This window comes from Erinaceus europaeus, chromosome 2 (genome assembly GCF_950295315.1).
Source record: "Erinaceus europaeus chromosome 2, mEriEur2.1, whole genome shotgun sequence".
Taxonomy (NCBI): Eukaryota; Metazoa; Chordata; class Mammalia; order Eulipotyphla; family Erinaceidae; genus Erinaceus; species Erinaceus europaeus.
In genome coordinates, this window is record NC_080163.1 from 131,954,136 (window position 1) to 131,979,895 (window position 25,760).

At 40.8% G+C, this 25,760-nt stretch overlaps 1 protein-coding gene across 3 annotated transcripts in view; it reads left to right on the plus strand.

The window, feature by feature from the left end:
- The first annotated feature begins 232 nt into the window (after positions 1 to 232).
- DUXB (double homeobox B) overlaps positions 233 to 25,760 on the plus strand; it is a 122,370-nt gene continuing 96,842 nt past the window's right edge. For 2 of the 3 annotated variants that reach the window (XM_060185154.1, XM_060185155.1), the window contains exons 1-5: positions 233 to 489; positions 6,121 to 6,275; positions 13,595 to 13,700; positions 14,045 to 14,199; positions 15,471 to 16,186. In XM_060185154.1, coding sequence (XP_060041137.1) covers positions 6,123 to 6,275; positions 13,595 to 13,700; positions 14,045 to 14,199; positions 15,471 to 16,040 — 984 coding nt within the window. In that variant the 5' untranslated portion in view covers positions 233 to 489; positions 6,121 to 6,122 and the 3' untranslated portion in view covers positions 16,041 to 16,186. The remainder of the gene's footprint in view (positions 490 to 6,120; positions 6,276 to 13,594; positions 13,701 to 14,044; positions 14,200 to 15,470; positions 16,187 to 25,760) is intronic. The other variant, XM_007527590.3, reaches the window with a different exon arrangement.

Below are 25,760 nucleotides of genomic sequence, written 5' to 3' on the forward strand. Positions count from 1 at the left end.
GGATTCCGGCTCCCTAGGACTGAACTTCCTCCAGAGGTGCGGGGCGCTGACCCTGGAGAGATGGGGGTTCACTGCCCCTGGGGCGCGGGGCTCCCTGTCCCTCCGCGGGGGCCTCTAAAGCAGCGCAGGGCACAGCCGCGCCCCCAGCGGAGGAGGGGGCGGGGGGCTCTGGATCCGGCCTGATCCGGGTCCTCACGCAAAATCTGCCGCCCCCGCCGGAAGTTCCGGAGACCCTCCGAGCGGATTCCGGTCCAGTAGCTCTCAGACCTCCGGCGCCGGGGACCGGGGACCAGGACCGCCGAGGACGAGGCTGAGGCTACCGCAGACCAGTTCCGGTCCCCGTCGAGTGGGTTGCTGACCTCCGAGAGACACCGCAGGTCAAACTGGGACCAAAGCCTTAGGAGCAAGAAGTGGGGACTCTGCCTCTGCAGCCAGAAGCAGGATTTAGCCCTTGGCGGGGGATTGGGGATTTCGTGGATGGCTTCACAGGTGGGAATCTAGGATCCGGGGAGAAAGGCTGGGCTTTTGTTTCTGGCAGGAAGGCTGGGGTCCATTCCCTGGCAGGGGGGTATAGGGCGGTATCAGCGCCAGACAGTATGTTTTAACACTCCCGGGAGTCTGTCCAGACCTTTCACTTCTCCCCAGACACCCTCAGCTGAAGACCCAGGTCTGAGAGGAACAGCGTGGCGACAGGCAGACTCACTGCACAAGGGGGCCGGGGGGTTGTTCCATTTCCTGCCTCCCAGGTTTTCACAGCTGACAGACAGCTTTACCCAAAAATGTAGTGGCAATGTTAACCATCATCCTTGGGTTCCGCAAAGTTTCACATCGCCCATGACCTCTCCCCATGGTCGATGAACATAAGTATACCTTTTTCCTTTTAACGTCACTCATTTCATAATAAGCAAATGTGATGATTGTATCAGGCAGAACTCAGCCAGAGAAACACAATCAGTATCTAGCAAGAGATCGTGAGGTTTGACAGTGAGGACTAAGTAATTCTGAAATTCATAGTACAGGTTGGAACTCTGTCGCGTTTCCTCTTCTACTCCTCAGGGAAAGCTCCCCTTTAGACTTTCAGTTGATTGGCTAAAGCTCACCCAAGTCATATTAGAATACTCTAGGTAAATGTTAGTGGACTTTAACCTCATCTACTCTCACAGAAACACCTAGATGAGTACTTGGATAATGAGGGTCTGTAGCCAAGTCATATTGATAGGTAAGACTGACCATTTCTGTCTACATCTTTTTGACCTGGAGATTATCCATCTCTCCTAAAACCATAAATAATTTCCAAATAAAACAACAAAGTGATAATTCTGCCTCCAATACTATATCCAAAAGGAGATGCAATATCCTTGGGAATTGCACTAATCTTTGATTTATTTTATTACTGTTATTAGTTGACCAAATCACTGCTAAACTCTGGTTTATGATGGTGCTGGGGATTGAACCTGAGACCTTTGACACCTCAAGCATGAAAAATATTGTGCATAACTAAGCTATCCCCAACCCAATATTTTTTTTAAGATATTTATTGAAGGAGACAGAGAAATAAATAGATGACTCCAGAGCAAGACTGTGGCATATCTTATGCCAGGGACTCAATCTGGGACCTCATGTTTGTAAATTTAGAATGCTACCACTGTACCACGTCCCAATCCACAGAGAATTCTTAAATATAATAATTCAGTGTTAACTGTTACAACTATATCTTAGATCAGGGGGAAAAAAACTTTAATAATGATTAACAAGACCATAGGATAAGAAGGGGCACAATTCCATACAATTCCCACTACCAGAGTTCCATATCTCCTCCCCTCCAAAGGAAACTTCCCTATTCTTTATCCCTAGCAGGCTGGGAGTATGGATGCAGGATCATTATGAGGTACAGAAGGTAGAAGGTCTGGCTTCTGTAAAGGCTTCTCCATTGGACATGGATGTTTACAGGTTAATCCATACTCCCAGCCTGTTTCTATATGATATAGTTCTTTTTTAAAAAAAATATTTTATTTATTCACTTTTGTTGCCCTTGTGGCTTTATTGTTCTCGTCGTTGTTGGATAAGACAGAAATGGAGAGAGGAGGGGAAGACAGAGATGGGGAGTGAAAGACAGACACCTGCAGACCTGCTTCACTGCCTGTGAAGTGACTCCCCTGCAGGTGGGGAGCTGGGGGCTCGAACCTGGATCCTTGTGTGGGTCCTTGTGCTTTGCGCCACCTGTGCTTAACCCACTGCAATACCACCCAACTCCCATGATATAATTCTTAATCTTCATTTTATTTGTTGGATAAAGACAGTCAGAAATTGAGAGGGAAGGGAGAGATAGAGAGGGAGAGAGAGACACCCGCAGCCCTGAAGCTTTCCCCCTGCAGGTGGGGACCAGGGGCTCGAACCCGAGTCCTTGCGCACTGTAACATGTGCGCTCTACCAGGTGCACCACCGCCCGGCCCAGAAGTTAGTATGCCTTCCCTTCTGCAAATGGTCACATGTGGTAATTGGTATTAACTTTTTTTTTCCACTATGAATTCATATTTCCATTGTCCTCCGCAACACCTTACATGGTTTTGATTCTTTGCTTGGTTAGGTCTCTCTCATACATACACAGAAACCCCACACCATATGTACACCTCTAACAGTCAATTCTCAGAACCATCTCCAGTATATGTATCATTTAGTGTTCAATCAGTAGTATCTTGAGTACTAGTCAAACAGGAAACTAGTGACATACGGATACATGTTTGTATCCTTACAGAGTTGGTTTATACCTTTGTGGGGGCTGAATAGGCAAGAGCAATATTTATAGAGTTGGTCCCTTTGTGGGGGAGATGCTAAAATTGGACAAAATGAAGTTGCTATCCTCAGGCGTGGTTTCTTTTCCTTCAGGAATGTCACTTTGTTCTTAAAACTTTTAACTAGGGGGTCGGGCGGTGGCGCAGTGGGTTAAGCGCATGTGGCGCAAAGTGCAGGGACCGGCGTAAGGATCCCGGTTCGAGCCCCCGGCTCCCCACCTGCAGGGGAGTCGCTTCACAGGCGATGAAGCAGGTCTGCAGGTGTCTATCTTTCTCTCCCCTTCTCTGTCTTCCCCTCCTCTCTCCATTTTCTCTCTGTCCTATCCAACAACGAATTGCGTCAACAAGGGCAATACTAATAACCACAACGAAGCTACAACAAGGGCAACAAAAGGGGGGGGGGAAATGGCCTCCAGGAGCAGTGGATTCATGGTGCAGGTACCGAGCCCAGCAATAACCCTGGAGGAGGAAAAAAAAAAAAAAAACTTTTAACTAGTCGGATCAGCCCCCACCAGAATATAAAGATAATCTCTTTCATTTAAATTAAATAGGTTATAATGTGATCCACAAAAACAAAAAGTTTGCATCATCTAGATTACTGACTTTTTTAATAACTTCAAAATATAGACTCATGAACTGAGTCTGATTAGCTTCTAGAAGTCTTTAAGTCTTTTATTTTATTTCATGAGTTGGAGAACCAGAAAATGACCATGGCACATGCCGTGCCAGGATCAGATTCAGGACTTGTTGCTTGTCCAAAAATCTAATACTGCACTACTTCCTGGGTATGCAAAAGTTTTATATATTTAATGAATGGATTAAGTGAGGGTATTTTCAAATCAAGGTCAGAAGTGATCAGTACAAAAAAATAAATGGGTGTGTGTTTATAAGCCCTACTCCTTAAGGAGTTGCTCAGTTAACTCACTACTCTCTGAAATCTAACAATCTCTCCCCAGTATGAACCTAAACAAGTCCCATTTGCTTGTGCACTCTCTGATAGTGTCACATTATTTTTCAGAATTACAGTCTCAAGTTGGAGAAATAAATTGGAGTTGGAGTTACTTTGCAGTGGTAAATTGTATAGGGATTGATTGATGAGTGCTTTGGAGTTGGAGGCTGGAATTTCAGGTGATAATCTGGCTCCGGGAGATGGAATAATAATTATGCAAAAGACTTTATGCTTGAAGCTGGCTCCATAGTCCCTGGTTCAATCACTGGTATCACCATAAACCAGAATTGAGCAGTGCTCTAGTTAAAATACAATATGATATTGCACCAAAGTAAAAGACTCTGGGGTTGGGGGGAGTGTTCAGGTCCTGGAACATGATGGCAGAGGAGGACCTAGTGGGGTTTGTATTTCTATGTGGAAATGTTCTGCATGTATAAACTATTGCATTTCACTGTCAACTGTAAACCATTAATCCCCCAGTAAAGAAATTTTTTTTAAATGAAAAACTATATAAGATGAAAGAAAATAATAAAAACAAAGTACAAAACTTAGGACCAGCAAGATTGGTCACTTGAAAAGTATACTTTCTTTGTTATTGTCCACCACCAAGTTTCAGGCTTTTATCTATCTGAAAAGCCACCCTGGAGCAGTGGAGCTCCAATAATGACCAAATAAGGAAAAGAGAAAAAAGCCATGAGTATTTCTGGGGCTCGGTGCCTGCACCATGAATCCACTGCTCCTGGAGGCCATTTTTCCCTCTTTTGTTGCCCTTGTTGTAGCCTTGTTGTGATTATTATTGTTACTGTTGATGTCGTTCGTTGTTGGATAGGACAGAGAGAAATGGAGAGAGGAGGGGAAGACAGAGAGGGGGAGAGAAAGACAGACACCTGCAGACCTGCTTCACTGCCTGTGAGGTGACGCCCCTGCAGGTGGGGAGCCAGGTACTGGAACTGGGATCCTTATGCCGGTCCTTGCGCTTTACACCACATGCACTTAACCCGCTGCACTACTGCCCAACTCTTTTTAATATTGTTATTATTGGATAGAGACAAATTGAGAAGGGAGGGGGAGATAAAGAGAGGGAAAGAGACAGACACCTGCAGTGTAATATCAAGACAGTATTCCCCTGACTGGGAGCTCATTATTTCTTTAGCGCAAAGCTGGAGTTTTGCATAATTGATGTGATGTTAACCTTTTCACCTGATGCTAATTGATGTGACCTTAACCTTTTCACCTAATGCTAATTGATAAGATGTATAGAACATGTTTAGAGCAACAATAAAAGAAAAAGCAGGGAGGAAAGCGACTACTCTTCACTCAGTTACTGCATTTCCTAGTCATTCCAGTGCCTAGAAAAGATTTGTTGTGGTCCAGAAGGTGGTACAGTGGATAAATTATTGGACTCTCAAGCATGAGTTCCTGAGTTCAGTCCCTGGCAGCACATGTACTAGGGTGGTGTCTGGTTCTTTCTCTCTCTCCTCCTATCTTTCTCATTGATAAATAAATAACATCTTTAAAGAAAAAAAAGCCATGAGTCTCATGAATTGTGGAAAGTTTTAAAATTGACACTTTAAATGGAGAAAAATATATATGGAATAATATCTTTATTTTATATTGCTTATATATTAAAATGTGTTTTACTGTAAAATGCCATTTTGCATATTATTTGTTTTCTTATTTGTTTATTTTTATTTTAACCAGAGCACTGCTCGGCTCTGGTTTATGGTGGTATGGGGGATTGAACCTGGGACTTGAGAGTCTCAGGCATGAAAGTCTCTTTGCATAACCATTATGCTATACCCCCACCCTATATTATTTGTTTTCATATATAACATATTTTCATTAATTTTCCTAGATCCTACTGCTTGCAATTTATTTTTTGGCATGTAATTTTGTATATTTCAGTCACCTTTGGTAATTCAGGTTGCAGATTGTTAGTTTTTCATACACACACTGTATGTCTCCAACTTAGCATGACTTTACTCAATATAAAAATATAAGATAAGGCCCATGAGATAGCTCACTTGGGAAGGCACTTGTGTTGCCATTCACACAACCCAGGTTTGAGCCTGGCCCCCACTGCAGTGGGGAATCTTTGCTACTGTGGTTGTCTTTCCCACACTCCTTCAATCTCTGCTTTTCTATCTGAGAATATCAGTCTGAAAAACAAAGAAAATCAGCTCAATGGTGCAGCCCCAATGAGTAGTGTGTGTGTGTGTGTGTGTGTGTGTGTGTGTGTGTGTGTGTGTTTGTACACGCATGCATGTGTGTGTGTATCCTATAGACTTTCAACCTAGAATAAACATAAGACATGCTCAGACAGCTTTCAATCCATAAATACATTTCTCATACTTCTTGTCTCATTTTTCTCTTCAAAAGACATGCTACAAAAAGAAGCCTGGCAAGGCAGGATTGTTTACAACCAGAGTCAAAAGGATATCCTCCAAAAATGGTTTCAACACAACCCTTACCCTGATAAACCTTCTAGAGAACAAATGGCCAAGGAAATTGGCATTCCAGAGTATAAAATTCAGGTAAGCACTAGGCCTCTATGTCATTGTCTATTCAAGTTAAAGTAAAGAGAAAAGCTGGTCTCAGGACATTCAGGCAGTTCTCTCATGTCAGATATGTTTCTCAGAAAGTGCTTCCTATTATATAATATTAAAAACAAAATAAAAGGGAGTCAGGCAGTAGTACAGAGGGTTAAGCGCAGGTGGTGCTAAGCACAAGGACCGGTGTAAGGATCCTGGTTCAAGTCCCCAGCTCCCCACTTGCAGGGGAGTCACTTCACAAGCGGTGAAGCAGGTCTGCAGGTGTCTTTATCTTTCTCTCCCCCTGTCTTCCCCTCCTCTCCATTTCTCTCTGTCCTATCCAAGAACGACATCAACAACAACAATGAACTACAACAATAAAACAAGGACAACAAAAGGGAATAAATAAAAATTTTAAAAATTAAAAAAAAAAACAAAAAATAAGAACTCCTTATATATATTTTACCAATGATAGTTATTGGTTGACTGTATTCACTAAAAACAGAAACAACTAAGAATGGACTGATTCGGACTCTCCCAACTAAAAAATATAGGAAATTGAATCACTATAATGACATGGCATCATTACATAATGGAATATATACTTGAGAGTAATGATTAAAATGTAATTATAAGGGAACTAAGGTGCAATAACTCATGCCAATTCCTACTACTTGGCTAACTATTTTTTTTACCAGAGCACTGCTCAGCTCTGGTTTATGGTGGTATTGGGGATTGAACCTGGGACTTTGAAGCCTCAGGCATTCTAACTTTATTTTTTAAATTAATGTCTGATGGGGCAGAGCACCTGCCTTGCTATGTGCCCAGCCCTGGTTCGAGACCTGGCACTATATGGTATGTACTAATGTACAACAGAAAACTCCAGTGTTTGTGTTCTGTGTATATGTCTGTCTCTTTATGTCTATCTGTGTATCTCTATCTGAATAAAAAAGCAGCCCAGCATAGTGAAATCATAGATGTAAGGCCCAGACTATTCCAAAACAAATTTTTTTCTTTGTTTTTGTTGGTTTTTAAAAGCCACACACAGAAACTGAAAAAGAAAGGAGAGATAGGGGGCGGGGGTTGATAGCATAATGGTTATGCAAAGATACTCTCATGCCTAAGGTTCCAAGTCTCAGGTTCAATCCCCCATACCACTATAAACCAGAGCTGAGTAGTGCTCTGGTAAAAAGAAAAAGAAAGAAGAGATAGAGAAGAGAGAGATACCTGCACCACTGCTTTATCTCTTATGAAGTTTCCCCCTGCAGGTGGGGACCAGTGGCTTGGGCATGGTAAAGAGTATACTTTCCCAGTGCACCACCTCCCAGTACCCCCTTTTTTATTAATGAGAAAGAGAAAACACCAGAACATCACCCTGACACCTGTTATGATGGGGATTCAATTTGGGACATTATGCTTTGAAGTCCAACACACTAGCTCCTGGGTTGCTTTGTTTTTAATTTCAGAATCAGGGCTTCATGCATGCATGACTTTACCACTCCAGGATGATTTTTTTTCCCATGTTACCTACTTAGGTAGCTCCCAGCCCATAAGCCATTTTTAAAATATGTATCCTAAAAAATAAATAAAATTAAATGTTACCAATACACAGTTATTTTTATGTTTTTTTTAGTATTTATTTCCTTTTGTTGCCCTTGTTTTTTTTTTTTTTTGTTATTGTTGTTGAATTATTATTGACGTCGTCGTCGTTGGATAGGACAGAGAAATGGAGAGGGATGGGGAAGACAGACAGGGTAAGAGAAAGACAGACACCAGTAGACCTGCTTCACCGCTTGTGAAGGAACTCCCCTGCAGGTGGGGAGCCAGAGGCTCGAACCAGGATCCTTATGCCAGTCCTTGTGCTTTGTAACACATGCACTTAACCCGCTACCACCCAACTCCCCTGAAGCTTTTTTTTTTAAGATTTTATTTATGAGAAAGATAGGAGGAGAGAGAAAGAACCAGACATCACTCTGCTGCTGGGGATCAAACTCAGGATCTCATGCTTGAGAGTCCAAAGCTTTATCACTGCGCCACCTCCCGGACCACAGAGAGAATTTTTTTTTTTCTTTGCCAGAGCACTGATCAGCTCTGGCTTATGGTGGTGTGGGAGATTGAACCTGGGATTTCACAGCCCCAGGTATACTGTCTGTTTGCATAACCATTATACTATCTACCCCTGCCTGAAGCATTATTTTTAATAGAACTGTTGATTCAAAAAAAGAAGCTAAATTGGTTTTCTTCAATTTAGAAAATGACAGTTTACAGAAAAAAGATAACTAAAAAATGTGAAACCAACTAAAACATATTTAAAAGAATGAAAAGCAGGGTACCTGGTAGAGCACACATGTTATAATGCTCAAGGACCAGGGTTCAACTACATGGTCCCCACCCATAGGGGGAAAGCCTCATGAGCAGTGAGGCAATGCTGTAGGTATCTCTCTATCTCTCCCTCCCTCTCTCTATCTTCCCCTCCGTCTCAATTTCACTATATCCAGTAAATAAATAAAATAAAAGAATGAAGAGCAATTGTTGGGTTGTCAGAAAAGTCATAACTTTTTTTCTGAACAAAAATGTGTTACGACTTTTCCAACAACCCAATATAAGGTGCTTTTAGGGGAGAATAATGAGTTCAGATCTTAATATTACATATATAGTCTCCAAGAAGCCATTAGCTCTGAGATCCTAAACTATAGGGGATGGAACATTATTTATTTATGGGAGTAAGGGGGGCAGTTGATTACTCTGGCATGTGATACCTGGGATTGAGCTCAGGACATTATGCTTGAGAGTCCAGTGCTCTAACTAATGTGTCAACTACTGAACAGAAAGACATCCACAGCACTGCTTCACTGCTTGTGAAAGCTCCCCACTGCAGACTGGAACCAGTGGTTTGAACCCAGGTCCTTGCCCATGGTGATGTGTGTGTTCAACCAGGTATAACACCACCCATCCCTTTACTAGTTTTTTTTTTTTAAGATTTTATTTATTTATTCCTGAGAAATGATGAGAGAAAGAGAGAAAGAAACAGACATCACTCCAGTACATGTGATGCCGGGGATTGAACTTGGAACCTCGGTGAGGGGTCTCTTTGTTTGGGTAGTAGTTTCTTTAGCTGTGCAAAAGCTTTTCAATTTGATGTAGTCCCATAGGTTTATGCTTGTCTTAGTCTTCTTTGTAATTGGATTCGTTTCATTGAAGATGTCTTTAAAATGTATGCAGAAAAGAGTTCTGCCAATATTTTCCTCTAAGTATCTGATAGTTTGTAGTCTAACATCTAAGTCCTTGATCCACTTGGAATTTACTTTTGTATTTGGTGAAATACAGTGGTTCAGTTTCATTCTTCTGCATGTTTCAACCCATTGTTTCCAACACCATTTGTTGAAGAGACTCTGCTTTCCCCATTTAATAGCCTGGGCCCCTTTGTCAAAGATTAGATGTCCATAGGTGTGAGGGCTCACTTCTGGGTTCTCAATTCTATTCCACTGGTCAGTGTGTCTATTTATGTTCCAGTACCAAGCAGTTTTGATGACAATGGCCCTATAATACAATTTGAGATCTGGGAGTGTGATGCCTCCAATTCTGTTCTTTTTTCTCAAGATTGTTTTGGCAATTCTAGGTCTTTTCTGGTTCCAGATAAACATTTGTAGCATTTTTTCTATTCTCCTAAAAAATGTGCTTGGGATCTTGATGGGGATAGCATTCAATTTGTAGATGGCTCTGGGTAGTATATTCATTTTGATGATGTTAATTCTTCCAACCCATGAACATGGAATATCTTTCCACTTCTTTGTGTCTTTTCAATTTCTTTGAGTAGTGACTCATAATTTTCAGTATACAAGTCTTTCACTTCTTTGGTTAGGTTTACTCCTAGATATTTTATTGTTTTTTGTTGCTATAATGAAAGGAATTGATTTCTGGATTTCAATTTCTTCTAACTTAGTGTTTGCATAGAGGAATGCCACTGACTTTTGAATGTTAATTTTATAGCCTGACACCTTACTGTATTGCCTGATGATTTCCAAAAGCTTCTTGCTGAATTACTTAGGTTTTCCTATGTATACTATCATGTCATCTGCAAATAGGGAGAGTTTGACTTCTTCTCTTCCAATCTGTATCCCTCTAATTCCTTGCTCCTGCCTAATTGCTATGGCAAGAACTTCCAACACTATGTTGAATAGTAATGGTGATAGTGGGCAGCCCTGTCTAGTACCTGATCTGAGGGGAAATGCTTCCAGTTTTTCACCATTGAGTATGATGTTGGCTGTAGGTTTGCTATATATAGACTCCACTATCTTGAGGAATTTTTCATCTATTCCCATTTTTTGTAGTGTTTTGATCATAAAGGGATGTTGTATTTTGTCAAAGGCTTTCTCTGCATCTATTGATATGACCATGTGGTTTTTGGTCTTGCTTTTGTTGATGTGGATCACGTTGATTGAGTTACGAATATTAAACCAACCTTGCATGCCTGGGATAAACTCCATTTGGTCATGATGAACAATCATTTTAATAAGCTGCTGTATCCGGTTGGCTAGAATTTGTTCAATATTTTCGCATCTATGTTCATCAGAGATATTGGTCTGTAGTTTTCTTTTTGGTTCTGTTCCTGTCTGTTTTTGGTATCAAAAGTGATGTTGGCTTCATAGAAGCTGGAAGGGAGTATTCCAGTGTCTTCAATCTTCTGGAAGACTTTTAAAAGTAGAGGTATTAGTTTTTCTTTGAAGGTTAGTAGGTATCTAGGAAATCATCTATTTCTTCCAGGTTCTCTAGCTTAGTGGCATATAGTTGTTCATAGTACTTTCTTTTTTAAAGATGTATTTTTTGGGGAACAAAAGGAGAGTATCAGTCTATCACACAGAATGCCAGGAATTGAACCCAAGGTCCTAGGTCCTGCTCATGCAAGTACTGTCCTTTACTCACAGTGCCACCTCCCTGTTAGCTAAGCTCTTAACTGATTATCTGTATTCCCCATTTAAATAAGCTGTTTTCCAAGATCAATTCCATATGCATTATATGTTATGTTATTTCTTTTGAAAAGATGATGTTACCATAAAAGCATATTGAGAGAGTCAGGCGGTAGTGCAGCACAGGTTAAGCACACATGGCGCAAAGCGCAGGGACCGGCTTCAGGATCCAGGTTTGAGCCCCCAGCTCCCCACCTGCAGGGGAGTCACTTCACAGGCGTGAAGCAGGTCTGCAGGTGCCTTTCTCTCCCCCTGTCTTCCCCTCCTCTCTCCATTTCTCTCTGTCCTAACAACAACGACATCAATAACAACAACAATTTAAAAAAAAAGGCAACAAGGGCAACAACAGGGAAAATAAATAAAAAGAAACTCTTAAAACACACACATTCAGCCATTGAAGATCTGCTAAGGGGCAGAGGGGATGATTTCCTTTGATAGAACCAACACTTCTCTTAAACTAGGAAACTTTATTTAGGATATTCATAAGGGTAACCATAAAAGAAATTCTAATTTGAACAGAACAGTTTGTATATATGAACGAAAACATAATTCCTGGGCCCATCCTGGTTCATTTCTGCTATCTATCTTCTTTGGTCTGACCACTATATTTGGTGACTTACGAAATTTGTGTCCTAGGGGCTTCTGTCCAGGTATTATGTAAGATAGCTTCTGGTCTTTGATTTCTGGACCACTAAAGTTAGTCACCTTTGGTGTGTCTTAGGAGTGGGTGGAGCTGTTATTCTGATGGTGGCACCACTGCCTTTGGAAGATGAGAAATAGGGTCTCGTGTGTTCAAATTGAGGAAAGAAGCAGACAGAACAGCAAGATGGTGCCCTCGTATACTGAGCATGGTTTCCCCCCCTCACTTATTTTCAATCTACTGAACACACTTCCCTGGATTGACTTGTGTCTATGTGAGTTACTTAAGAGTCCCCAGTTGTAAATCTTTTTTTTTTTTTTTTGCAGTTCTAGTGATTTCTTTATTCCTTATCAACACGTGTTTCTACAGTACAATTCAAAGAATAAATAGAGGCACACGGCTATGATTTCCACCATGATCTGCTGTTGAGGAGACATCTGGAGTGGGGACAAGGGGCTGGGTGGGGTCTGTTTGTATTGCAAGGTAACTGGAGGCCTCCATGATAAACTGTAAAGGGTTTCCATCAGTCAAATGATCAGTCAATAACCCCAGGCTTGGCAGTCAAGGCTCATGGTACAAAAAAAGGTCTGGTACAGTGAGCCAAATGCTCTTTTAAGTTCACTACAGGATGGATCTAATCTTAAGATTTTGTTGTTGTTGTCTTTTGCTTCACTTCAATCCCTGGGTGATGCAGGCAGATGGTACTCCCTCATGCTATGGGGAATTTGTGATTTGTCTTCCCTCCATGTTTGAGTGCTTTTTAACTATAAGTAGATTTTTCACTGAATCACTCATTCATGTTTAAGAGAGAAGAGAGAGATAAGAAAGATAAGAGGGAGGGAGCTGGGTAGTGGCACAGTGGGTTAAGCGCACGTGGTGCAAAGTGAAAGAACCTTAGGCTTAAGGATCCTGGTTCAAGCCCCTGGCTCCTCACCTTCAGGGGAGTTCTCTCCCCTATTGTCCAGTAGATAAATCTAGATTCTGCCAAGCATTGGATTGACAACCAGTGGTCTTGGAGAGATGAGCTCCAATGAGGAACCAGAGTGCTATCCTTGGTATTATTCTCCTGCCCCAGGTAATGTGCTTGGCTGCTGTGCTTCCAGTTTGGAGACTGGTACAGCTTTTGAGTTAGGAGAACTTATTCCTCACCCCTTTCCACCCACTGACCACACATGTGTGTATTTACCTGTGGCTTAGTGAGTTTCTGGAGAGATCTGGATATGAAGGCAATCCGACTGCGACATTTCTCACCCCATTGATCACCAGGGTTGATTCAGCTCCTGCCCCAGGTAATGTGCTTGGCTGGCTAGGTGGGTGTCCCCTTCCTCTCTCACCACTCATGTGCGTCCCTCCTGAAGCTGCACCCTCCATTGAAGAGGACGGCCTTCCCCAAATAGAGGCAGGCTGGTCTTTGGTCCCCTGCGCTCCCCTGCTAGAACCTCCAAACAAGCTCTCTGGAGAGATCCTGGTTATATTTTGTTGAGTTTCCAGGTGATTTTCATGTTTGGTTTTTTTTTTTTTTTTTCTAGTTTTATAAAACTAGAGTGTGATCTGAACTGGCTTGTACTGCATTGCCTTGCCCCAAAACATCATTCCTAATATGTCATTTTCCATTATGGATATTATCCCAATAGCACTTGATCAAATTAATTTTAACTTCAATGGTATTTGGAATGACAGACTAAGTTACATGACTCATGTATTCTGCTTCTTAGATTTGGTTTAAAAACCACAGATCAAAACAGAGACAGTTGGGATCTGAATGTTCCTTAGGAAAAGACCAAATACAGGGACAAGACCAGCCTCAGTTTTGGATTAAAGGTAAGAACCTACTGGTCCAAATGAAGTTACCTGTGTTCTTTTCTGGGGAAAAAAAAAGATATGCCCAAATTCACCACAAAGACTCTTATCTTACAATTAAAACTTGTTCTGGGCAACCTAGTATCAGAAATATAAGCATGGTCCCAGTTGGCTGGGACACATAGGCTCTTAGCAAGACTTCAACTCTTTTGGTCTTGCTGCCATAAGCAGGGTAAAGTATCTCTGTCGTGGGGATTTGGAAAGAGTAAGTAAAAGCATCATTAACTTCACAGGTTTGAGTTTCTAGCTCAAATATGAAAATTGTCCTAAAGACAGGTTCCTTTTGCTACTGTCTTCTCCTTAAGAATACTTAACAAAAGAAGTCAAACAAGACCAGACATTTGGTAGAAGATCTCCATCAACCATGCTAGTTCAAGACTTTGAAAGAAGCCAATCCCCTGATGTTGCTACCAGGAAAAAAATGTCCAAACAAACAAGCATTCAAGAATCAAGAATTCAAGTAAGTTCTATGCCTATAGCAAAACAAATGTCCTACCTATAAATGATGTTGCCCAGATTGAGGTGGGTGCCTGGTGGTGGTGCACTTGGTTGACTGCACATGCTACAATGCACAAGGACCCTGTTCAAGTCCCCGGCCCCCACTTTTAAGGGGGAAGTTTCACAAGTGGTGATTGTCTCTCTTTGCTTCTCTCCCTTGCTAACTCCCCTTTCCTTCTCAATTTTTCTCTGTCTCTATCCAGTGAATAAACAAAATATTTCTTTAAAAAAAGTTTTTGGGAAATGTTGGATAATCTTAGATTATCAGTTACCAAGAGCAAAGATGTTAAATGGTCAAAGCTGGCATTGCAAAAGAAAGACTTTTCAAATCAGATCTTTAGTGGTGTATCTGTTTAAACAGCAGCAAAATGTGACAGAATATGGAAGTGAACACCCATTTTGAGAACACTCAGGTCTTTTACAATTTGGCATTGCTATCACTTTGGGTCAAATAATTCTCATGCAAGGCGATCTTTACCTAGTAGGCTTTTTTTTTTTTAAGCATTCCTGGCTTCTACAACTGTATAAACAGCTTGCCCTCATTTCTACAGTCTCCTAAAAATAATAGACAAAATCACATGTCCTGCAGTTAGGAACTAAAACTGTTCCTATTGAGTATCTTCTACCTGAATTATGGGAATAGTGGTTTAATACATTAAAATGTTTGTGAGTAGCAAATATGATCAGGGCTTAACTTGAGAAAGAAAGAAAGAGAGAAAGAAAGACTTGCATTTAATAATCTTTGATCGGGGCCAACAAAATAGCTCACTTGAATTGTGTGCTACTTATCCATGAATATGACCCAGGTTCAAGCCTGGCCCCCACCTCATTGAAGAATGCTTCAGTGCTATGGTCTTTCTCACTCTCGCTGACTCTCTTCATCTGAAAAAATAAAGTAACCTTTGATCAGTTTTATTCACTGTATATAATAAGATACATTTTCATGTAAACACATAGCTAAGGAGGAGGAAAATGCCATCCCGGTTAAGAGGATTTGTTTGAACTTTTTGTTTGTATATATACAGACATCTATGCACATATGCATATGTAATATATACAAAATATACTGAACACTGGAACCAGAGTAATTTTTCATATGCATATAAAATCATCGTGATAATAGGGCCTATACTAACGGCATCTTTGTTTTACAGTGTAAAAAACAGCCAGAGCTGTTTTTATAATGGTTATAATGGTCATGTCTCCCTTTTCCTCACATGTAAATGGTTTCAGAATGGAAGATCTCTGTACCCTGGGCAAAGCAGAAGTGAGTCCATGAATTCCATGGTAGAGGACCCAAATGGAAAATCAGATTTGACAATTCAGCAGCACCAGGCTGGCTTTTCCACTCACCCAGGCAGGTCCCATCATTTTCCTTCCTCCAGTTCTTTCTGTCAGAACCAAACATTGCTAGTTGATCATCTCCCATCCCATGTATCTGCTGCCCCTTATGTAATCCAAAGACCAAGTGTTATAGTGGTACAGCCCACACAGGCTATGAAAGGAAATGAGAACTCTTCCTCTACTCTGACACTTAGGAATTCTGTGCCAAGGTCACAAACTCTGGGAGAGAACTTCTCAGACACTCAAACTGATTACCATCCCCCAAACCAAGAAAAATGTGAGAATCACAAAGAACAGATTAGTACCAGAAAACTTCAGTTGAAGGAATATTCTCAGCCTCTTCCTGAACACAAAAAACACCAGTCACAGGATCTAGACATATCTTATATTATGCAATGGTGGGATGAGGGTTGCCAGGCTCTGATTGCAGAATGGGATCCTCAAGAAGGAACAGATTAAGACACGCTTGTGGTCATCGCACAATCAGCTGGGAAAAACATCTCATCCCTTCAGCTCACACCAGCAACAGAGAGAAACCGTAAGCCTTTAAGTCAATTCCTAACATCAACAGGTTTTTTTTCTTAAAAGATACTACCTTTTTCTGAGTGCTGATCCACAGTGCTCCAACTATATGCCTCAATGAGGAAGATTTTCAGACTATGCTCCTTATGCTGCAAGCTCATCAGGCCTGAACTTCAGAAAGATGTCTTTCTCAGATTCTGGTTCTGACCCTTGCTTTTGATAATGAAAATGAAGTCATCCTGTTTGGGACAAGATAAATCCAGGATAGAGAAACCACTTGAAACATACATGGACTCCAGATAAAAGTATGTCTGTAAGGTACACACTGGCATTTATTTACCTTCTGGCAAGACAGGAAAGCAAACTTGAGATTGGTTTGGTATATAGAACATGATATTTTCTGATGATGTTAATCTGTAAAAATGAGCTTTTTCTCAAAGCTCTGAGGGTTTGAATTGGGAACTAGATACTACCTCAGCATCTGTCATTAAGGGAATGGTTAAATGGATCCATAATCTGGGTATTCGTCACTATTTCTTTTCTTTTTTTAAAAAATTAATGTTTTTTTTTAATTTATTCCCTTTTTTTGCCCTTGTTTTATTGTTGTAGTTATTATTGTTGTTATTGATGTCATCGTTGTTGGATAGGACAGAGAGAAATGGAGAGAGGAGGGGGAGACAGAGAGGAGGAGAGAAAGATAAAGACACCTGCAGACCTGCTTCACGGCCTTTGAAGCAACTCCTCTGCAGGTGGGGAGCCATGGGCTTGAACCGGGAGCTTTATGCCAGTCCTTGCACTGCACTACCGCTGACTCCTTCTTTTCTTTTTACCAAAGCGCTATTCAGCTCTGGCTTATGATGGTACTAGAGAATGAACCTGGGACCTTTGGTACCTCAGGCATGAAAGTCTTTTTGCATAACTGGTATGCTATCTCCCCAGCCCATATAAAATGTCATCTTTCGGGAGTCAGGCAGTAGCATAGCGGGTTAAGCCAAGTGGCGCGAAGCGCAAGGACTGGTGTAAGGATCCCAGTTCAAACCCCAAGCTCCCCACCTGCAGGCAGTGAAGCAGGTCTGCAGGTGTCTCTCTTTCTTTCCCCTTCTGTCTTCCTCTCCTCTCTCCATTTCTGTCCTATCCAACAACGACATCAACAACTACTACAGCAATAAAACAAGGGCAAAAAAAAAAGAGGGAATAAATAAAAATAAAAAATAATTTTAAATGTCATTTTTCCTTTGGCTATTTAAAAAAAAATCAAGTCACTAAATATTGTCTGATGTTCTTATTTCCAGATTTTTCATGTATATTTACTTAGTGTAGGCATATAGTTATAAAATGTCTCATTTTACTATATACTTTGTTAATATAAAATCTAGGGTAGCCATTCTCAGTCTTAGTTGTCTTCACCATTCTTTTGAAGTAGTAGCTCATAAAAATGAATTTTGGTGTATGAAAATGTATGTGAGTTTACCCGAGTACAATAAAAGTAGCTTTAAAAGTGTTAGATCTGTTTTATCAATTTGCATTGTCATATTTGCTTTGTTTGCTTTCCACATGATAGCATGATAGTGTTAGAATGAGGTCAGTACACATACATCTAACTCTACAAAGATAACAGTTTATATTAATACAAACAGTTGTGAGGCAGACCTCTTCCCCGGTATCTGGGTGTATTATGTGTAACAGTTTATGTTTATACACTAAAGCACATGTGCCAGAATATTCCAATATGTATACACTTATAGTCAAATTACACTCATAAAATATCTTCTCCAATATGAAATTTACTTTATCAATTACCTAAGAAAGTAAAACTTAGATCTGTTAACACACACACACATTTCATATGATAATTCTATAAAACCTGGTTTTATATTGTGCATAGACTAGGGCACTTAAATAACAGATACTTATTTTCTTACCATTTCTTTTTTTAATTTTTTTTATCTTTTATTTATTTATTGGATAGAGACAGCCAGAAATCAAGAAGGAAGGGGGTGGTAGAGAAAGGAGAGAGAGAGAGAGAGAGAGAGAGAGAGGCCTGCCATAATGCTTCACCACTCAACAAAGCTTTCCCCTTGCAAGTGGGGACTGGGGACTCACACTGTAACCTGTGTGCTCAACCAGGTACTCCACCACCCGGCCCCCCATTCCTTTCTTTTTAGATAGAGACAGAAGCTGAGAAGAGGAGGAGATAGGGAGAGAAAGATACCTGGAGCAGTATTTCACCACTTGTGAAGCTTCCCCCCTGTAAGTAGGGAATGGGTTTGAACCTGGGTCCCTGCATATAGTAATGCAAGTGCTCAACCAGGTGTGCCACCAAGTCCCTGATTAAGCACATACATTACCAAGTAGAGCATTTCTTCATAAGTCTGTGAGGCATGTGTATCTCTTCTTTAGAAAACTGTTTAGTTCTTTGGCCCTCTTAAGTATTTTTTTCACTGTGAGAGGACAGAGTACTTGCTCAGTTCTGGCTTATATTGGCACTAAGGTTTGAACCTGGGGCCTCAAGAGGCTCAGGCATGAAAGTCTTTTGCATAGCCATCATGCTGTCTTCCTCAGTCCATCAAGGTATTTTTTTAATTATTTGTTGGATAGAAACAGAAATTGAGAGCAAGGGGGAGATAGGGAGAGAGTCAGAAGCAACTCTGCTTCACCACTTGTGAAGCTTTCCCCCTGCAGGTGGAGACCAGGGGCTTAAACACAGGTCCTTGCACATTGTAACATGTATGCTCAACCAGCTGTGCCACCACCCAGGCCCTATCAAGGTAATTATTATAGAAAAGCATAAGTGGTTTTAGTTGTTAAAAAATAAAATTAAAAGAGCACTCAGGAAGCAAAAGCCCTATGGAAGAGGCTGGGTGGTAGTGAACCTGGTTGAGCATACATGTTACAATTTCAAGGACCTAGGTTAAAGGCCTCAGTACCCACCTGCAGGGGGAAAGCTTCGCAAGTGATGAAGCAGGTCTGCAGGTGTCTCTCTCTCTCTGTCTCCCTCCCCCTCTCAATTTCTGACTGTCTCTATCCAATAAACAAAGATAATATAAAAAATAAAAGCCCTATGGAAAGTTACGAGGAAAATTAGCAAGAATCTTCTTCTAGCAAGAATATAAAAAATATAAAAAATCCAAGTTGATGATATGGAGATAGCTCCTCCTAGGTAGGATATTTGCTCCTGGAGAATTAGCATATGTCTCTATAAACTTCTTAACTTTTGTACTGTTATTTACCCTAGCCCTCCCTTTCCAGCCCAGATTCCTAAGGAAGTTTGTACAATCTGCTGCCCAAAGATATATCTTGATAACTCTAAAGTCAAATTAACCCTAAAAACAGAGTTAGGCTGAAGCATGTACTATAATTCTTTTTTTTTTTATTTTTTTAATATTTATTTTTATTTATTTATTCCCTTTTGTTGCCCTTGTTGTTTTATTGTTGTAGTTATTATTGTTGTTGTCGTTGTTGGATAGGACAGAGAGAAATGGAGAGAGGAGGGGAAGACAGAGAGGAGGAGAGAGAGATAGACACCTGCTGACCTGCTTCACCGCCTGTGAAGCGACTCCCCTGCAGGTGGGGAGCCGGGGTTCGAACCAGGATCCTTATGCTGGTCCTTGTGCTTTGCGCCACCTGCGCTTAACCCGCTGTGCTACCGCCCGACTCCCCGCATGTACTATAATTCTAACCAATGGTAAGCTTCTAAAAAAAAAATGTTGCCTACCAATAAGAGAAAACTAAGAGAAAATTCTGCTGTTACTACTGAGAGAAAGCTACCTTTAACCCAAAAAAGAAACAATCTACAAGGAGCTGGGTTCAAGGCCCTGGTCCCTACCTGAAGGGGGAAAGCTTTGCAAGTGGTGAAGTAGTGTTGCAGGTGTCTCTTTGTCTCTGTATCACCTCCTTCCCTCTTGATTTCTATCTATCCGATAGATAAATAAAGATAATACGAAAAGTAAAAGGAAATAATCTATAATACAAGTTAAGGATGGAAGAGCCCGAGCCCTCATCACCTGGGACCTTAGGGAATCCTTGGAATCCCCCATAGTTTTAATGAACCTAGATCTTTTAATACACCCCCCCTTCACCATCACTGATCACTTCCATCAGGAGTATCATTTGTTATAAACCCTCTTGTGGCCTTCTTCAGGATCATACACTCACTATGAACTACCTAGGGTACTTTGCCACTCAAGGAAACAGGTCCTGAAATAAGTGTAGCCTAGAATGTTCCCAGCTGTAATCATGGATTCTGAACACAGACTGACTCAGAGGTTATAAAGGCTCTTGTGCTAAATATGAATAGATACAGGCCTTGGGTCAGATCGATGTGCTAAACAGTAATTGTATGTATATACTTTCCTCATATTTGGAAATTAGCTTCAGCTACTCTCTTCCATGATCCAGCTTTCTCCTATTCTCAACTCTGATACTGTCTTCCCAGACTATTTCTAGTCTGCCTCCATGTTAGTTATCAAGCTCCAACAAAACTTACCAAAGTCATGTACCCCTAAAAACATACCTAAAATAAACTTCTTAGCTTCTTTTTACCATCCCTATTACCATCTGCTCTGTTCCTACTATTTGGTTCCTGTTTATTAAATAGTTTGTCCTGCTGATCTTAACTGCCTTTCAGACAACCAAATTGCAAATGCTGCTATGATGCCATCCTGACTTCTTTGGGCAGACAACCTCACCAATGTGTCCTGGAGCCTCACTTCTCCAGAACACTTACCCCCTAGGCAAAGACAGAAACAGGCTAGGAATATGGATCAAACTGCCAACATCCATATCCAGCAGAATAGCAATTACAGAGGTCAGACTTCCCACCTTCTTCATCCCATATAGACTTTTAGTCCCTACTCCCAGAGGGAGGGGGTAAAATGTTAAACTCCAATTCCATCAGGACCCAGAGAGAGAAGACGGAAAAAAAAAAAAAAAAAAAGGATGACATTTAGAAGTAGTAGATGTGGCCAAGAAAGGAAGAGAAGGCAGGACCATGGAGGGGGAAATGGAGATATATATATATATATATATATATATATATAGCTATTGAAATAAGAGTCAACACATATCTGATTTTGGGGGAGCTAAAGCAATTTCCAATTAAGAAGATGGGGATACAGAGCTCTGGTGGTAGAAGCAGTGTGGAATTACAACCATTATCTTATATAAATCACTGATAAAAAAATTTAAAAGGGGGGTGCTTGGCAGTAACGCAGTGGACTAAGCACACATGGCGCAAAGCGCAGGGACCAGCGTTAGGATCCTGGTTCAAGCCCCCGGCTCCCCACCTGTAGGGGAGTCGCTTCACAGGTGGTGAAGCAGGTCTGCAGGTGTCTTATCTTTCTCTCCCCGTCTTCTCCTCCCCTCTCAATTTCTCTCTGTCCTATCCAACAATAGTGACAACAATAATAGTAACAACAAAACCGATAAACAACAAGGGCAACAAAAGGGGGGGAATGGCCTCCAGGAGCAGTGGATTCGTGGTGCAGGCACCGAGCCCCAGTGATAACCCTGGAGTCAAAAAAAAAATTAAAAAGACGGAAGAACAGAAGTAGAAAGCACACTGAAGTCATTCTACCTCTGTATTTGTATTAAATATACAAGATATAAAAGTCCTCTTATTAATCTTTAGGATTTTCTGTTGCGCTCAACTAAGTTTACCTTATAGGCAGGTGGGAATATGACCCAGCAAATAGTGTGTGTGTGTGTGTTCATTTTCTTTTTATGTTATTCTAAGTGGTTTAATATGACTAACAAAATTTTTAAGATAACAGGTACAGTTCCACACAGTTACCACCAGCAGAGTTCCATGTCGCATCCCTTCCATTGGAAACTTCCCTATTCTTCATCCTTCTGGGAGTATGGACCAGAATTCATTATAGGGTACAGAAGGTGGAAGTTCTGGCTTCTGTAATTGCTTTTCTGCTAGACATGGACATTGGCAGAACGATCCATACCCCCAGCTTGTTAATATCTTTCTCTAGTGGGGTAGTGTTCTGGAGAGGTGAGGTTCCCAGACACAATGGATGAGCTTGTCTGCCCAGAGAAGTCAGGATGGCATCATAGCAGCATCTGCAATTTGGTGGTTGAAAGGCACTAAGATACAAAGCAGGACAAACTGTTTAGTAAATAAGAACCCAAATGTAGTAATAAGAACAGGTGAAATTAGGGGTCTCCAGGTGGGAAGACTCTAGAAAATCTATTAGGGGCCCATGACTTTAATAATTTTTGCTGGAGCTTGATAGCTAACATGGAGGCAGACTAGAAATATTGTCTGGGAAGACTATCAGTGTTGAAAATAGGACTAGGAAGCTGAACATGGAAGAGAGTAGGTCCCAAATATGAGGAAAGTATATAAATACAATTACTGTTTACCATATCGATCTGACCCAGGACCCATCCCCATTCATATTTAGCAAAAGAGCCTGTGTGACCTCTGAGTCCCTCTCAGTCTGAGCTTGCAGTCCATGGTCACAACTAGAAACATTCTAGGCTGCCGTCATTTCAGGACCAGTATCCTCAAATGGCAGACCCAACCTCCCTTCAGAGTGGGGCAGTCCCTACCATTGCTGTTCCACAGTGATGGCAAGGTCCTGAAGAAGCCCACAAGAGGGCTTATGATGATGTTCCTGATGGAAGTGGCCAATGATGATGGAGGGAGGAATCTATTAGAGAACTATGGGGGATTCCAAGGATTCTCTGACTAGAGCCCCAGATGATGGGGTGGCCTGGTATTGACCAAAAAAGGCCACCATTAAAGTATGCCAGTCTCTTGCCCTTTTCCAGCTGTCATAGTCAATCCTTTATCTAATGAGGTTAGACTTTCTCCCACTTGTTAAATCACTGAGTATCATTTTGTTGTATCCAAACCAGTATTTGTTTATTACCCCTGGCCACAAGCTGGGGAGGGACCTAGGGTTTAAGTGGGCTCTAAGATATCCTTAAGTTTTACTGCATTTTACCTGTTTGATTATTATAATACAGGTTGTCATATGGAACAATAATTATCCTTTAGTTTATATATATGCTTTTGCCAGTGTATCTCTTGGCCAATTATATACAGTATTTCTTCTAAAGATCATCAAGGGGATGACATTAATGTTGTCAGGAAAGGTTAGGGGATGTCTCTTACTTTTCTTTTGTGTAGTTAATTGAGTAGATAGAGTAATTGAGGGAAGTGAAGTAGCAGGTAGGGGAGGGGGATGTCTAGGCCTAAGGAGTAAATATTTTGTTAGACACTTTATGGTGTCTTCTTTTGATATTCCTACTTATTGAGTTTATTAAATCTAAGTTTAATCATAGAAGACTATTGAGCACTTTTACTTTGAGGTATGCAGTTTCTTTTTTATCTTTTATTTATTATTAGAGACAAACATAAATTGAGAGGCCAGGGGGAAATAGAGGAAAGAGAAAGACACCTGCCACACTGCTTCACCACTCATGAAGCTTTCCCTTTGCAGGTGTGTGTGTGGGGGGACCAGTGGCTTGAACTCAGGCTCTGGTCTATAGCTAGGATTTGTAACTTTGTTAGGGATTGTGCTGTTTGAAATAGAACTAGGTAGTCCTGTGCATTAGGAAAGGTCTCACCGGATTATTGGAGTTGGAAGGTTGGTGTACTTGGATACAGTTTGAAATGCAAAGTGGCATAGTGGCACTGGTTGCATTGGTTTAGTTGAATACCTTAAACCCTTTTTTAAAATATTTATTTATTAATGAGCGAACCAGAACATTATTCTGCCACATGCAATGTTGGAGATCAGACTTGGGACCTCCTCATGCTTGAAAGTTCAGTGCTTCATGTACTGTTTTACCTCCCAGGTCATGACCTTAAAACTTTTTTTTAAGAATTTATTTATTTATTTATTTATTTATTTATTTATTTATTTATTTATGAGAGAGCTAGGAGAAGAGAAAGAACCAGACATCACTCTATAACATGTGCTGCCGGGGACCAAACTCAGGACCTCATGGTTGAGAATTCAGTGCTTTATCCACTGTGCCACCTCCCGGAGCACAACCTTAAAACTTTTTAATACAAAACTACCCCTTAAAAGGGGGACGGGGGAGTGAAGGATCAGGGTTGAGAAAACAGCATGAAGTTACTCAGAACTATTTCATGCTCTGAAGTCTCAGGTTCAATCCCCGGCACCACCATAAAACACAGCTGGTCAGTGCTTTGGTACCTCTTTTCTCTCTGGATATCTCTCATTAAAATAAAATAACTACAACAACAATAAAAAAACAAGGGAAACAAAAGGAATATATAATATATATATATATATATATATACATATACACACACACACACATAATACGGGGGGGGGAAGTAGCAAAATTGTCTTTTGGACTGAGAGAACTATGATGGTTATCATTGAGTGTGGGGGTGGGGCACAGAACTTTGGTGGTATGTGTACTGAGAAGTGAAATCCTTTAATACCTTGTAAATCACTAATGAAATAAGTAAAAATTATTAAAATAAAAAATAAAATATCATGTTAAGTGAAATAAGTCAGAAACAGAAGGATGAATATGGGATGATCTCACTCTCAGGCAGAAGTTGAAAAACAAGATCAGAAAAGAAAACAAGTAGAACCTGAAATGGAATTGGCCTATCGTACCAAAGTAAAAGACTCTGGGGTGGGTGGGTGTGGAGAATACAGGTCCATGAAGGATGATAAATGACATAGTGGGGGTTGTATTGTTAAATGGGAATCTGGGGAATGTTATGCATGTACAAACTATTGTATTTACTGTTGAATGTAAAACATTAATTCCCCAATAAAGAAAAATAAATAAATAAATAAAATATTTTTGAAACAGTAAATAAAAAAAATAAATAAATAAATAAAAAAGAAAAAGAAACCAAGCACAGGAAAACAATACCAGGAGGATTAGCCCTTTGCTACTGGGGAAAAAAGGATGCAGAAAGGAATGTTTCTCCTTATCAATGTATACACGCTATTCAAAATCTAGAAAATTCCAAAGGCAGGAGAGGAGTACAAAGTGGGGGGTTAAGAGGAAAAAAATGGTAATGAAGGCCCAGCACTTAGGAGCTAAAATGGTTTTAAAAATGTCAGCATAATCAGAGTCAAAGCTGAGGAAAGAAAACCTAAAAAAACAAGAAGTTGTCGTTTCAGTGGAGAGGTATCAACTTAAGGACTTCAACAGCTAGTTTTGACAGTAGATTCAGCCACAAGTCAATTGCCATTAATCACTAAAAATCAACTCATAGGCCTGGGTGGTGGTACACCTGGTTGAGCACACATGTTACAATGTGCAAGGACCTGGGTTTGGGATCCCGGTTCAAGCCCCTGGGCCCCAACTGCAGGGGGAAAGCTTTGCGAGTGGTGAAGCAGTGTTGCAGGTGTCTCTCTGTCTCTCTCCCTCACAATCACCCTTTCCCTCTCAATTTCTGGCTGTCTCTATCCAATAAATAAATAAAACTTAAAAAAAATCAACTCATGTTCCTTGCTTTACTGGCCTTCCCCAACACACATTTTTCTTTTCTTTTTACTTGATAGAACAGAGAAAAATTGAGAGGAGAGGGAAAGAAAGACCCCTCCCCAGCACTGCTTTACCACTCATGAAGCTTCCCCCCTGCAGATGGGGACTGGGCACTTGAACCTGATTTTCATGCATGATAACATGTTCACTCAACCA